The following is a 14,871-nucleotide window of genomic DNA, read 5'->3' on the forward strand; positions in this document are numbered from 1 at the left end:
GCAAAACAGAGACGCGAGGATGATGACGAGTCCGTTCCTCTGGGTCCCCGACCCGATCCTCCTCCCTATCCTGAACCTCCTCCTCACTCCCCCTCCTCATTCCTCATCCAAAGCTCTACACTCCAGTTCCTGCAACCTCCTCCGAACCACCACGACTCAGCCCACAGGCCACAGCTCCTCCAGGGCAGTACCTATCTGAGGTGAGGTGGAAGAGGTGAAGGTGGAGGTGGAGGTGGAGGAGGAGGTGTAGAAAGGGGAACCAGACCGAACGATGACTCGCATCTGCCGTGAATGCCAGAGAGAAAAACGGGTCACGCACACCCCACAGACGCAGACTTGGATGAAGGCAATTCAGAAGAAATTCTCAACCTAGAAAACACGGACATGATGATTAGACCTGTATGAGCAGAAACCCTGTGTGTCTTTGATAGTGGGAGATAGAGAGATCTCTGCGATTAAGGAGCATGCAATTGTAAGCAAGCAATTGTACGGGAAGAAAATGCAGACGGTTTAAAATTACACCACGGGGATCATTTAGGACATATATATTTTAAGTGTGAACCCCCGTACATATCTATTGGCTGCAGGATCAGGATATTTGTCTGCCTCAGCGCATCAAATTAATATTTTTGAGACAAAAAGAAAATCTATTACCCCGAACAAATTATGATTACAGTAGGCCAGGAAAAATAATGCAACGTGCCTAAGTCTAACAAAGAATTGCACTGAATTTAAATTAACAGTTAATATTTTCCTCTCTGTGTAGACTACTATACATTCTGTAAATTTGGAGAATTCATCATGATATACTGTAAGTGCCTGGATTATTCTGCTATAAGCAAACATTATGAAAAACTCTCTATCTCTATTGCGCTCAATTTTGGTGAAACGTCACCTGACCTCCGAGTGAATATAATACATTAGATAAAATGTAGAATAACAACAAAAAACTAAATTTTAACATGAGATTAACAATAAAAATGGGTATTACAACAACATACTGTTAGATAATAAGTGTAAGTCTAAAGAATTAACAAATTAACTGTTGAATATGCCAAGAAATCATCAAGAAGTTAGAATAAATTGCAAAATACGCTAACTGACAATTAATCTGGAAATAAAGAAAGACCAATCACTTTTTAGATTTGCGGCTATTTTGAGCCATGGGTATACCCATGGCTCAAAAATACCTATGTCTCAACAGGAGGGATGTCAGTATGGTTGAATGTCAGTTCAAAACATACAGATTTCCTAATTACTCTAAAAAATGTTGTGCATCATGTCTAATATGCTCCAAACAAAACGCACAGGGTAGATTACGACCAAAGAGAGGTGCATTCCCACCAGCTACCTATCCGTTTCAAACAATATGCATGGATTTTATAGAACTAAATATAGCAGAAGGTAGGAAGTACTGTTTAGTAATAATAGACATGGTTTCTAAATGGGTAGAAATAATACCAACAGTAACTAATAATGCTATCACGGTGGCCAAGGCTCTGGCTACCATAATAGTACCAAGATTCGGGTTTCCAGAAACTATATATTGCGGCAACGGTCCATATTTTAGAAATCAAGTAATATCAAAATTATCAGAAATATTTGGCATACAATTAAAATATCATTGTAGCTACCATCCACAATCGGCAGGTCTGGTAGAAAGGACTAATGGAACAATCAAAAACTCATAGAGAACGCCATGACTAAAACTATGCTGTACACACAAGTTCCTAATAATGACAACAATGACGGTAAAAATGCCAATTATGAATTTCTGATCAACCCCGATCAGGAGGATTTTAATGATCTAACCCCTGTTAAGGATACGCTCAAGATTGCAGGTTCAGATGTCGATCTCAACATCGCCGGACTCTATGATGACACTGGAAGTCTGATGGCCAAAAACTAAAGTTGATACAAACCACACCCACGGAAATTCTGACAGTGACACCAAAGTTTAATTAGATAACAAGTTTTAGGCATTATGAAGAGTTTATAGAAAATCTCCAAAGTAAGTTATAAGTCTCTGATGGCATAATGTATGCAGCCAATTAAGATTGTTTATCTCAACGATGAACTTACATGTTATCCGGGAAATGGGTTGATGTTTTATATTTTGTTTATCGCACTAGGGAAAGTCTAACCTAGGCAGGGAAAGGTCCAGATGTAGGACCGGATGGGATGACCAGTCTGTGTTGGACACTTTTGATTTTTATTTTTTCACCATCTTCCCTCTCATTACACAGAGATTAAGAATTGTATTATTAATGTTTTAAAAGAGTGGTCTGAGTGGTTAGTGTTTATGCTTAGAATAAGCATAAACAGGGGGGAATGTTATAAGAATTTTATATGTATATATATTGCTGTGCCTTTCACGTGAACTCTTGTACAACGTATGTTTCTGCTTATCCTTCTAAAGACTAGGTAGAGCTGACATTTTATTGCTGTGCCTTTCATGTGAAACCTTGTACGATGTATGTGGGAACTTCAATAGATAGTCGCTCTCAATGAAACTGCCCAACGAAACTGCCCCATCAATGATCTATGCAGGGGCGTGGCGACATCTGTTGACCTTCATCCCAGCGGCTCCTCAGTTTCGCCACTCCAAGAAGACTGTGTAAAAAGCTCAGCTCTCCAGTGAGAATTGGCATTTCCTCTGTGACATCCTGTTGTGTTGTTACTCTGAAACTGCTCCTCTTGTACAAGATGAAATACTTTATTAACCTAAAGTATTTGTATCCGATTTCCTCCCCTAACGATTAGTCTTTACTTTAACACTGGTGCTCGGCACTCGCAGTTTTATCTGGTAAATCTGGTGTTGGATTTGAAAATAGGACCTCTCTGTCCCAAATACCAGGGCGTTTTTTAATCCCAATCCGTCACTGCACTCCACCCGCAGCTGGAGAATAACAAGCTCCGCTGGGAAGTGCTCTGTTGTGCTCACAGACCAGCAAAAATCTTTTGAAAGAAAGAGGAATTAATACCAACTGTGGGTGAAGAAACGGGGGACCATGGAAATGTAAGTATTTAAAAGATAATTCTGTTGTGTGTTGTCCAGTAGATGGACTGTGGGCTGCAGCCTGTGATCCGCTGTGCGCTTGTCCAAAAAAAACAATAAAAATAGTGTGTTTTTACTGTACGTATGTATTTATTTTATTTTATTTATTTTATTTTCCAACATTTACAAATTGAATGAAACAAAAAATCCCCACCTGCGTTGTCCTCCACAAGCTTGGAACACGGCACGAAAGTTGGAACAAACTTTTAAATGAGGCCGTAGATCTAATATGAGTGAAGATTCAGCAACTGGATTGCCTTTTTCCCGCCTCAAATTTGTTCAGAAACAGATTTGGTGGACCAATAAGGTAAAGTCAGTGACAATTTACGTACTATCTACAACAAAACCCGGAACTCATGTTCAAACCCTATTGGCTCACAGAGCATCCTGGAACTGGATGGTTTGGAGACATGTTAGAATGGCTAGAATGCAGAATCTGAGTGGTATTTCCAGTAAAAAGGTTGGGACCTCAGAGAGCTATATTAACTTGTTGAAAGGGAGCATAATAGGTCCCCTTTGAGGACTTTTTGTTCAAGATTGTACACTCCTGTCAACTCAATCATATGTAAATTGTGATCACTTATTGAGGATAGTTAGGAAACCCTGAAGTCTTTTATCCTTCTTGTTTGTTGTTTATTTTTATATATGTTATTGTGCATATATTGTTATTGTATCTTTCATGGACCGTTTTCTTACTGATTTGGCTGGGCTCCAGAAGGACTCTGTGGTCTGATGGGTTGAGATGCCTCGTGTCAGTGTTTTACGTCACAGGCTCAAATCCACGTTTTGCCATCAACGCCGTTGTTCTGTAAATCAGATGACTGGAGGAGACAACGTCAGCCAGCAAGTCTCTGTGGCTCAAAGAGATAAGTTGCTGTAAGAGAACTTGGGGGTTGAGAGCTGAGAGAGCTTTTGAAGGGCTTTTTCAAAGCCTTACGTTATTATACCACTTAATATGTGCGATTTTTTTTTTATCCGATATTATTAAATATTTTAATTGATATTGTATAAAAAAAATTACGTATAACGGCTCTCCATAATTCTCCAAATCTAGTCCTAAAACAGACACACACAGATACACACAAGACCCCAAATGCGTTTTAGACTAAAGTCTGAATCAGTCACAGGTTCAAGTGCTGATTTTTCCATCCAAGTCGTTCCTTGAATCAAATGATTGGAGGAGACGTTAGTAAGACCCAGCGGCTCAGAGAGATAAGGCGTTGGATGAGAACCTCAGGGTTAAAGGTCTTGAGGATTCCATCCCAGGTGAGCTTTTGAAAGCCGGTAACACAAGTGCGTGTTTAAAGCGTCGGGAGACCAGGGCTCAGCATGAAGGCGACCCCCTGGAGTGATGGTGTTGTAATTGCGCACCTAGAAGATGTCATAGGGGTGGTGGGTTTCTGTGTGAAAGCCATGTGATCAGTGTGTTTAACAATATTGTTTTGAATTTCAAATAATCATCTCACATTGTCTCACAGTCAGCACTGTTCAAAACAAGTCATCGATTCGGCACTGCAACAGTTGTCTTCAGCAAGAGCAGCAGTGAGAGAGTGGAACAATTTACTGTTGTTGTCAACAATTTTTCTTAGAACTAAGCCATATGCCATCAACAGTGGAAGATTATAGGAGTTGCTCCGGTGCTTTCAGTAAAACTGTAACATCTTTATTTGTACGACAGTCATTTGTGCTGTTTCAAAACTTCAGCGGCACACGGGGGGACTGCCAATTATTCCGAAACCCCAGTAGCCTGAAAAACGTCCCATTGGACCGAAATCCCATTTGTCTGACAGCCCGTTGTCACACTCTCGACAGCTTCACACCGCTGCAGCCAGGAAGGTCCATTCTGCATAGTAACTATCCATGTGCTTCTGAAACATGGAAGATTCAGTGTTAACAATGGACAGATGAAGAAAGATAAATTACTACTAAATCTACTCTGAGGTGTATTAAATTTGTCTCAGAGTAGATTTAGTAGTAATTTATCTTTCTTCATGGATACATTTCATAATAATAATAATAATAATAATAATAATAATAATAATAATAATAATAACTTGGTTCACATAATAATGATCTGAGGACAAAGGATGTCATTTAATAAATGTTATTTGTTTAGGATATTTCCTTATTATTCATTTACTTTTTCTGGGTTAGAATATGGATTAGGTGGGTTAGGGTTAGGATTGCGGAGCAATGGGCTTTGGTTTCAGGGATAACGGGCTGTCGGAAAAATGGGCTTTCGGTGTAGTTTGACATTTTTCAGGCCATTGGGGTTTCGGAATAATGGGCCATCAGAACAATGGCATGGCACCGCACACGGCGTCCTCTCGGAAAACCCTCTCGCACCATCGTTCCCGGAATTGTAATAATGGTAATTATTGAGATACTTATGGGATGTGAGTGATGCGCAGTGCGATGCCTAACTATGCCGTGGAAAGACCGCCTGTGTGTATAGTTTTTGTTCTGGAGTTTAAAGGAAACAGGATGGAAATCTTTTACAAGCTCAGTTAAGGTTTTATGGGAGACAGGAGAAATGCACACAGAGACACCATAAGACATCACATTCCAATAAACTTGTGCTCACATGAATTTGTGTGTAATAAACTCAGGATCGAGTTTCATCAGAGGTGAATTGATGCACATATACACGCACACACACACACCAGCCCCTGAGAAAAAGTGGCCCTTGATGTGACCGTGTCCTCACTCTGACTTGGACTGCCATCTACTGGCCATCTTCTTCCGGGCAGGATTCCTCTCTACTTTGTGGGAATTGTCCTTTCTAATTTAAGATTGTAAGTCTCTCGTCGTTCATGGGGTAGGAGATGGATCCCAGGCAGGCGGAACAAAAAAGCAGCCTGAGCTGAGCGTTTATTCCAACAGAAATAAAGATGTTTGTCTTTTCAGACACGTGTAATTCATCACCGTTCCGTGCAGTCGGGAATGGAAGCCCGGCCTCGCTGTCAGGAGAGAGAGAGAGAGAGAGAGAGAGAGAGAGAGAGAGAGAGAGAGAGAGAGAGAGAGAGAGAGAGAGAGAGAGAGAGAGAGAGAGAGAGAGAGAGAGAATGAGGTGAAACCACTGCAGCTTTCAAAGACTCTGTGAATTACCTCAATCTCCTGCAGCTGCGTCCCCTTCCGGTTGCCAGTGCTGGCTCTCCCCACCTGTCACATATTCACATTAAAGGTAAACCGAACCATCAGTCAAAGATGATCACTTCTTTTCGAAGAGGGACACGAATAAATGTTCCTTTACACTGACATGAAATACTGAATAAAATGTCTATATCAATATCGATATCAATGGATGTCTTAAAACATTAATATCATTTCCATTTTAGAGCTTTGAAAATTATTTTTCACCAAAACAACTCCGAATGGACATTAATTCAACAACAATTTGCAAGAAAAAATGAACCTTGCCTTGGACATTTTTATTTTGTTTCTTTCATAATTAATATTGACAGTAATTTCATTATTTTTATCCTTTAATTGTTTATAGTAATCGATGGCCCTTAACTGTATACTGTATTTACTGTAATTGTCGTTCTGGCCTAGTGATGAAAGGTTCAACTCTTTTCTGAGATTCGGTTCTTGCAAGTCACTCGGTAAAAAGATTCGTTCAATTTTTCCGACTCCAGTTTGATTCGGTTGGTGTTGAATGGCGAGGACGAGAGCCAGCTCATGCATGTTTTCATCTGCCAATCCAGGTTCTAACTCAGTGAAAAAGTGAGAAGCGTTCCTGCAGAGTCAACTCTTTTCTAGAGTCCTGCATCACCAATCTGGCCCTCCAACAGGAGGTTTCCTCTCACTGATCAATAACATTATTGTAAAAAATATTTCAAAATAAATGAGGCACTCCTCAGGTTGTAAATGTTAATATATATATATATATATATATACTGTATATATATATTTTTTTATTTAGAAGTAGTTCTCTGGTTTTGTAACAGACAAGCCCATTGTACAAGGAATATTACAGCCAGTTACATCATTGTTGCATTTAACTTTCATTTATATAGACTCTGATATTCAAACACATATTGTTAATGGGTGTTTCATAAAATCCCCAATAATGCTTAAATGTTTATTTTTTTGGGGGGTAGGCGCCGTGGTGATGGCGGGGGGGGGGGGTTATTGAGGAAGATGATCCGTGGTTCAAGGGCACACAACACAATCCACTAACCTTGTCCACTCACATACAAACATGAACCCAAACAATCGACAGATTGCAGGTGTTGCAACAGCCCCCACCGACCCACCCCACCCACCCCCCCACCAGCCAGAATCCTACTCCCCTTCGTGTGAGTGTGCACGTAGTCTGAGCTGTGGCTGGAGCAGATGGGGAGGATGTTACTAGTTAAACTGAGTTAAAAATCTCAGTTTGTCACATCAAAAAAAATATCTCTCAATCAATCTGTCTGTCTATCTATCTGTCTGTCTGTCTGTCTATCTACCTATCTACCTTTCTATCTATCTACCTTTCTATCTATCTGTCTATCCATCTATCTATCTATCTGTCTGTCTGTCTATATAGATAGACAGATATATTTGCCCATTAAAACTAAAAAATCACTTAACCAACAACAATCAGTCACACACCGCAGACACGGGGCTATTTTGGGTCTAAAAGTTCAAAAGATTTAAAATAAAAATGGTGTGCTCTATTACTTAAAAACAAAACAAAAAAAAGGACTTCTCAGAAGTAAGATATAGTATACAGCATAAAGCATACAAAGAAATGTATACAGCTATTTTTTTAATAAGATCACAGACCCCCCACCCCCCTCACACATCCTGACTGTAGAGGTCAGGAGTGTGACCGCAGTGATTTATAATGTGATTTAGATGTCTCTATGTGCCTGCATTCAAATTTTTTTTTGGGGGGGGGGGGGCAAGCACAGAGATAGATTAAATTCACTGTGGTCACACTCCTGACCTCTACAGTCAGGATATGACTGACAAATATTTTGAATTGGATTTGAAAACTACCCACTATATTTGTGTACAGACTATGCATTTTTAATAGACAGATCTGTCTTTCTATGTATCTATATAAATAGACGGACAGACAGACAGATAGACGGACAGACAGATAGATGGATAGAGAGTTGGATGGATGGATGGATAGATAGAAATCTTTCGTTAGACTTTTATTTAGATTTTTTTTTATGTGACAAACTGAGATTTATAACGTAGTTATATAAACTAGTAACATCCTCCCCAACAGATACGGCCACAGCCCAGACTACGTGCACGTTCACACAAAGGGGGGTAGGATTCTAGCTGGTGGGGGGGTGTTGGCCTGAATCGCCTATCTCACACCACATACTTCATTGGAATAATATTCCATGCATACATATAGCCCACAGTATGTATTTCATGTATATATATATATATATATACGGTAAAAAATAGAGCATTTAGAATAAATACTAAATATCTTAAGAGCAAACAGTCAGACAATATTGGATATATACTTTTTCACAATACTGTATATAAACTCTGTATATTTGTCTGAAATTACAGGAGAAAATAAAAATAACACTATGTGACCCACATTTGATGCATTATTTTTGTTGTTTAAAGGTGCAATCGGTCGGATGTTTTCTACGGCAAGCGGGCGCGGTCAAATGGACGCTTCGCAGAAAGACGGCTACATCTGTGTCTCTGGGGGGATGAAATATTGTAAACAGAGTTGGAGAGGACGATTGGAAGCTACTCAGCTCTAAATGTGGACGATTTGTGGACGTGGACGTGGAAGTTTTATGAATGAATGAAAGTGCCAATACATTTTATATGGGATGACTTTTGTGATGCATTTTGTCATTGTGTAAAAGACAAATTACCGATTGTACCTCTAAATCAGGTTAAGGAATCACATTAAGCTTGAGCCCAAAAAAAATAAATCAAATTCACGATCCAGACTCAGTCGCCTTTGAGTCATGTTAAATACAGTGGCGATAAAAAATAAATAAATAATAATAATCAAGAATCCGAGGATCAATTGCTATTGGCACCGATCTGTTTTATGACTTTCTGAAGTTGGAGAGCCTCCACGGAATCTTTGTTCCCCAGCTTCATATAAAGGCAGTTGTGAAAAGCGGGGATGTGCCAAAAAATTGTGCAATTACAGTTTGGATTCCTTGTAAATACAGCGTTATTGCCAAGAATAGCTTTGTTTGATTGCACGTCAGCAAACGGAGCTCATGTGTTTACATGTTCCCCAGTTTGTCCCTCTGTTAACGCAGCCTTGGTGTTGTTTTTTTCTACTTTATAAGTAGAATATTCTATGGATCAGATAAAGCCTCTGGGAGTAATAAGTTAGAGGCCTCTTTATGGATAAATCTCCCCCACAGCACCAGGAAGTACAGCCAATCAACTCTTAATTTTCTGATTGACAAGATATGGATTGCGCCTTGTTTCTCTGCAAGATAATACAGTACACCTTCTGTCATTGTGCATATGATATTTAGTATTTCAATCTAGTATTTAGTATTCACGAACATCTCAGGGCAAACATGGAATTAATAAATTGGAGCAAAATAGACTATTTATCTTGTGCCTACTCATGCATGCGCATAATTCCTGGCAAGGCCCATGGCCCATGGTCCATGGCAGAAGTTAGTGTTACTCAACTTCTCTTGGAATGTATCACAGCTCGGCTAGTGTTCATTGTGCATTACATAGCGGCTGAATATGCGTCTGATTCAGAATGAGGACTTCAACGGAGCGTACATTCCGTTTGGACGGGAGGAGAGACAGAAACCGAGAAAGAGAGAGAATTCACAAAGGCCTCCAAAATGCCATGCGTCCACCTGCTCACGGTGGACGTTTGTTTCCCACAGAGTGATGAGGTGACATTTAAGAACCCGTGTGAATTCTGGAGAATGGGAGAAAGAAAGAGCGTGCGAGAGGGCGAGCGAGGAAGATGTACAGTGTTGTAACGGTGGTGTAGTAGCACATAGCGGCCAGCAGGGGGAGCTGTGCGACCTTCCGTTCTGGATCCCTGCTCACAACCTGCTTCTCTAGTGTCCAGGTAACACTCTACCTACAAATAAGTATTTCATTTTGTCGAATGAAACTGACACGTGACCTGTTTTGTGGACGTATAAAAAAAAAAAAACTGTGGCACCGTTAAGAGAAAAATAAATGGGAAATATTCATCGGGGAAAAAAAAAAAGAAAAGTAAACCCACGGCTAAATTTACACAAACACCGAACACTGCAGAACATAGTGTTACCTAGGAAACACTTTTTATGGGTGTATGCATGTGTATTTGTATAACATTCTATATATTCTATGATTTCGATAATGGCTTATGTCCAAATACCTTAAAAAAAAAGAATGAATTCACTGATATACGGATATATATATATATATATCAAAGACGTCATATATATTTTTTTCTCTGTATAATCATTTTTGGAAGGTAGATCATGTGCTTAAGATTTTGCCCAAAGAGCTTATCAACTTTTTTGAAGCAGCATTTAGTATTCGTCCTTGTGCTGATGTCCTTGTCCCTGAAGCCCCCATTATTCCTCTCTTTCTCCCACATGTCAATCCACCCCAAGGTAACACCTTCTGATATACGGAGATGCACGGATGGGGCGTTATGGTCTTTGGGGTCCAACGTGGTACGGAACATGCTTCGCCCCTCTTTTCAAATTTTCCATTTCCATCCAGAAGGGGGTTTCGGTCAAGTAGAAGACTGGACGTTCCACTGGTTTGGTCTGGTTTCGGTCGCCGTCCATCTCCCGCTTCTTCAACCATCGTGAGCGATGGAGCGAAAGGTGGTGGTGACCGAGAAGGGAGGGAAGGAAGGAGGGGAAAAGAGGGCGGCGGAGTGTTGGACGAGGCGGGGGCTGATTCAGTGGGGGTATGCGGTGGCGGAGGAGGAGGAGGAGGAGGAGGAGGGTCTGGCTTCGGCGTGGGCCTTCAGAAGGTCCATGATGTCCTGGTGCGACGCCCCTGTGGCCACTGACAGGGCGGTCTGACCGTCCTGAGGAGAAGCAAATCAAGACATTTTCAGAAAATAAAAGATGACCGTATCTGCAGTTTCAGGTTTGAGCCAGAGGGCAGCAGCAGTACGTCGTACCAGCAGCAGCTGCACTGATACGACGCTGCCGCTCACCAGAGCGGCAGCGTCGGAATCTTGGAAGGAGTCTTTAGCATTTTCACCACTAAAGTTGCCTCCTGATCTCAGAACCTTCTCAAGAGGAAGATTTCCTGAGAGTCTAAAATTAGAATTTGAACGCCGTCATTTGCAAACTGAGGGAGATCATGAGCCTGGGTTTTGAGGTGCATCATTGGATGGTACAGTATATGATATTTACATTCATTGTACATATAAAGGAATGTGCAACAGATTTTTTTAGTTTGTTCATTTTTTCCATTTTTTTTGATTCATATTACTTTATTATAGTTGGCTATTGTTTTATTGTGTGCTGCTGTAACACCGCAATTTTCCTCAGGGGATGAATAAAGTAACTACCTATCTACCTATCTATCTATCTATCTATCTATCTATCTGTCTATCTATCTATCTATCTATCTGTCTATCTATCTCCATATCTATCTCCATATCTATCTATCTATCTATCTATCTATCTATCTATCTCTAAATTGCTTACTATTGATATACACGCACACACACACATATACATATATATATATATATATATACATATATATATATATATATATATATATATATATATATATATATATATATAGTATGTCACCAGGGGCATTAATAGCAAATAGGCTTTCATTATTGTTCAAAGCTTTAAACAAATGTGACTAATATCTGAGTATGTGCCACACGAAATACGTTTTGACTGCACGGTGAAATAATATTAAACACTAATAATATTAAAGGCCAGCAGGCAGAGGCTCACCTTGTCGGTGAGTCCGGCGTGGCAGCGTCCGGACTCCAGCAGCAGACGGACGACGTGCGTGTGCCCATGCTCGCAGGCGCACATCAGGGCCGTGGAGCCATCCCTGTCTTGGGCGTCCACGTCCGCCCCGCAGCTCAGAAGCAGCTTCACCATGGCAACGCGGCCATGGCTCACCGCCAACATCAGCGCTGTCTGCCCTGCCTGGGTAGGGGGAGAGGGGTGTAGATCAAGGTAGGTGTGTATACATATGTATATTACAGAGGTGGAGAAGAGATGGTATAGGCAGAGAGAGAGGAATTGAAGGAGGGAATGGAAGAATATGGAAAAGGGGGGAAATGAGGGTAGAAAGAGAAAGATGACAGCGGCAATATATATATATACAGTATATGTATGTGTGTGTGCGTGCGTGCGTGTGAGGGGAGAGAGAGGGGAGAGAATGGGTAACAACAGAAAAGAGTAATATAATGCACAGATGTATAACTTGTAAACCTTAATCCTACTTGCAGACTACAGTAAAAACATCATATTAACGAGATCTCCAGTAAAAAATAGATTTTTATAAAAAAATGCAAAAATGGGCAATATAGTTTTCAATAAAATCTGGAAAAAAAAATATATATATATATATAGATATTTATATATATATATATATATATATATATATATATTGGAATTATATACTATACGCAATTGTATCTGAACTAATTTAACATTTGGTGTCTTGTGAAAATTCCTGGCTGTATAAAGAAGAATTTTTTGTTTGTTGTTTATTTCTTGTTGGTTTGTCCATGAAAATGCATTTTCTGTATTCGTGCACATATGTGTGTGGGAGTGTGTACATCTGTTTGCACTCGCATTCGCCTGAGCAAATGTAATTTTTATCCTTGTGCCTGATAAACTACCCTATGTGTGAGTAAATGTATGTATATATGGGACCATTTGGTGTGAGTGTATGTGTGTGTGTGTGTGTGTGTGTGTGTGTGTGTGTGTGTGTGTGTGTGTGTGTGTGTGTGTGTGTGTGTGTGTGTATACCTGGCTGGAGCGTGCATCCACATTGCCCTGCCTCAGCAGCTGCAGCGCCACCTCCAGGTCGTCGGGGCTCTCTGCGGCCGTCAGCGCAGCCAGCATCACGGCGGTGTACCCTGCCTTGTTCACGTTGTCAGTCTCACACAGACCTGAACACACAAACATAACATACATATTTGAATAAATAAAGTATGAATGTTACAAATATAAGCTGCAAATGAATAAATACAAGGTACAAATAAATATGCCGTTAATCGAAAGGTACACGATTATTCCCCAATGAGGTCCATTGGGGCAAACATAAAAACTACGCAAAAACACTTAATTCACAGCATCAAACAGTCTTTATATATTACAAAGAGTGCCGAAGAAAGAGGATGAAAACTGCATTTTATCAGCTTTTTATTGACTGACTTCTGCAAATCAGCTCTTTCGGCTACATCCACACTGATGTAAGTGACTAGAAACAGTAAGTGGCTACGCTTCCCAATGAAACCTACTGTATTAAAAAAAACATGTTCTTACTAAAATGTCATATTAAATCCTGGTCAAAAAAATACACTAAACGTGTGAATATTATTTGAGTTTCCAGGTTACGAAGAGGATTTTATTTTTTGCCTCATTTGACTTTACGCACAAGTGAGAAGCTGCGGCAGAGTGGTAAATTTCTTAAAAGTAAAGTGTTTGTGCTATGAACAGTTGTAAATGATAAGCAACCAACATTTTAACAAGACATGGGTTAAAAAAATAGAAAACCTATCCTCAAATAGTATGGGAAAAGCGTCAAGACAAGACCTAGATGATAAGCTGAATGTCACTTCAATCACAGTTACAATCTCAGGGAGCTACGATAGTTTGGCAGCAACTCCCAACCCTCAGCTTTCAAACGGGCCTGGAAGCGCTCCCAAAAACCCAGTGGGAAAAGGAAGACACCTTGAGAAGGACCACATAACAGGGATCCCACTTCCAGGACGGCTAAGTGAACGAGAGTAATATTAGTCCAAATAAAACACAATAAAAATAAACAAAAATTGCAAAAGCTGCCAATTCAACTGTGTGCTTGTGTGTGTGTGTGTGTGTGTGTGTGTGTGTGTGCAGAAAACACCACACCTTTAGGACAACTTAATGCCACTTAATAGAAAATCCGGCCGTGTCGGCAGTACAAATGTATGTCAACACAGATAATGAATATCGCCTTCACAAGGAACTGTATCGGATGTAAATCAAATCACATCAAATTTCAAAATATGACTGTAAATTGCTTTGAAATACTTAATAAGTGTGTAAACACTCAATTTAGGACCGTTTTATACTTTAATACTTGATACTTTGACACTAACTTTTAGAAGTGGTTACCAAAAGTGCCAACCAACAGCTGATGCGTGGTTGCCAATTTATTTGGCAACCACGCATCAGCTGTTGGTTGGCAAGAGATAATATATTACATTACATTTCATTTAGCAGACGCTTTTATCCAAAGCGACAATTATTCAAACACCGACGGACGCAGCCATCAGGAGCACTTAGGGGTTAAGTGTCTTGCTCAAGGACACTACAGCACGCTAGCAGGAGGAGCCTGGGATCGAACCAGCAACCTTTAGATTACTAGACGACCAGCTCTACCTCCTATAAAGAGAAATATATTTTGGGGTTATTCAATTTGAGCTATGTTAAAAAGCTTTTCTGGAATGCCTGATTATGACGTTTTCAATTCAATCTCTATTTTCATTTTTAGATATGAAAAGTGGTTGACAGTAGGACAACCAGTCTGCACGAGATGGTTGACCATGGCAAATGTGGTTGACCAGGGCAACCTCATATCACCTGACAAGCATAAGGCAGGGCTGCCTTGTATACAGTATGTGAGCGAGAAGGTGCCAACGTGAATGA

At 40.2% G+C, this 14,871-nt stretch overlaps 1 protein-coding gene across 1 annotated transcript in view; it reads right to left on the reverse strand.

Moving 5' to 3' along the window:
* Positions 1-7,365: 7,365 nt before the first annotated feature.
* kank4 (KN motif and ankyrin repeat domains 4) overlaps positions 7,366-14,871 on the reverse strand; it is an 80,336-nt gene continuing 72,830 nt past the window's right edge. Inside the window, exons 10-12 of the mRNA XM_080011048.1 lie at positions 12,988-13,130; positions 11,956-12,156; positions 7,366-11,057 (exon numbers count right to left, since the gene is read on the reverse strand). Of these exons, the coding sequence (XP_079867174.1) occupies positions 10,926-11,057; positions 11,956-12,156; positions 12,988-13,130 (476 nt within the window). The 3' untranslated portion in view covers positions 7,366-10,925. The remainder of the gene's footprint in view (positions 11,058-11,955; positions 12,157-12,987; positions 13,131-14,871) is intronic.

Source organism: Zeus faber (genome assembly GCF_960531495.2).
Source record: "Zeus faber genome assembly, chromosome: 1".
Lineage (NCBI taxonomy): Eukaryota > Metazoa > Chordata > Actinopteri > Zeiformes > Zeidae > Zeus > Zeus faber.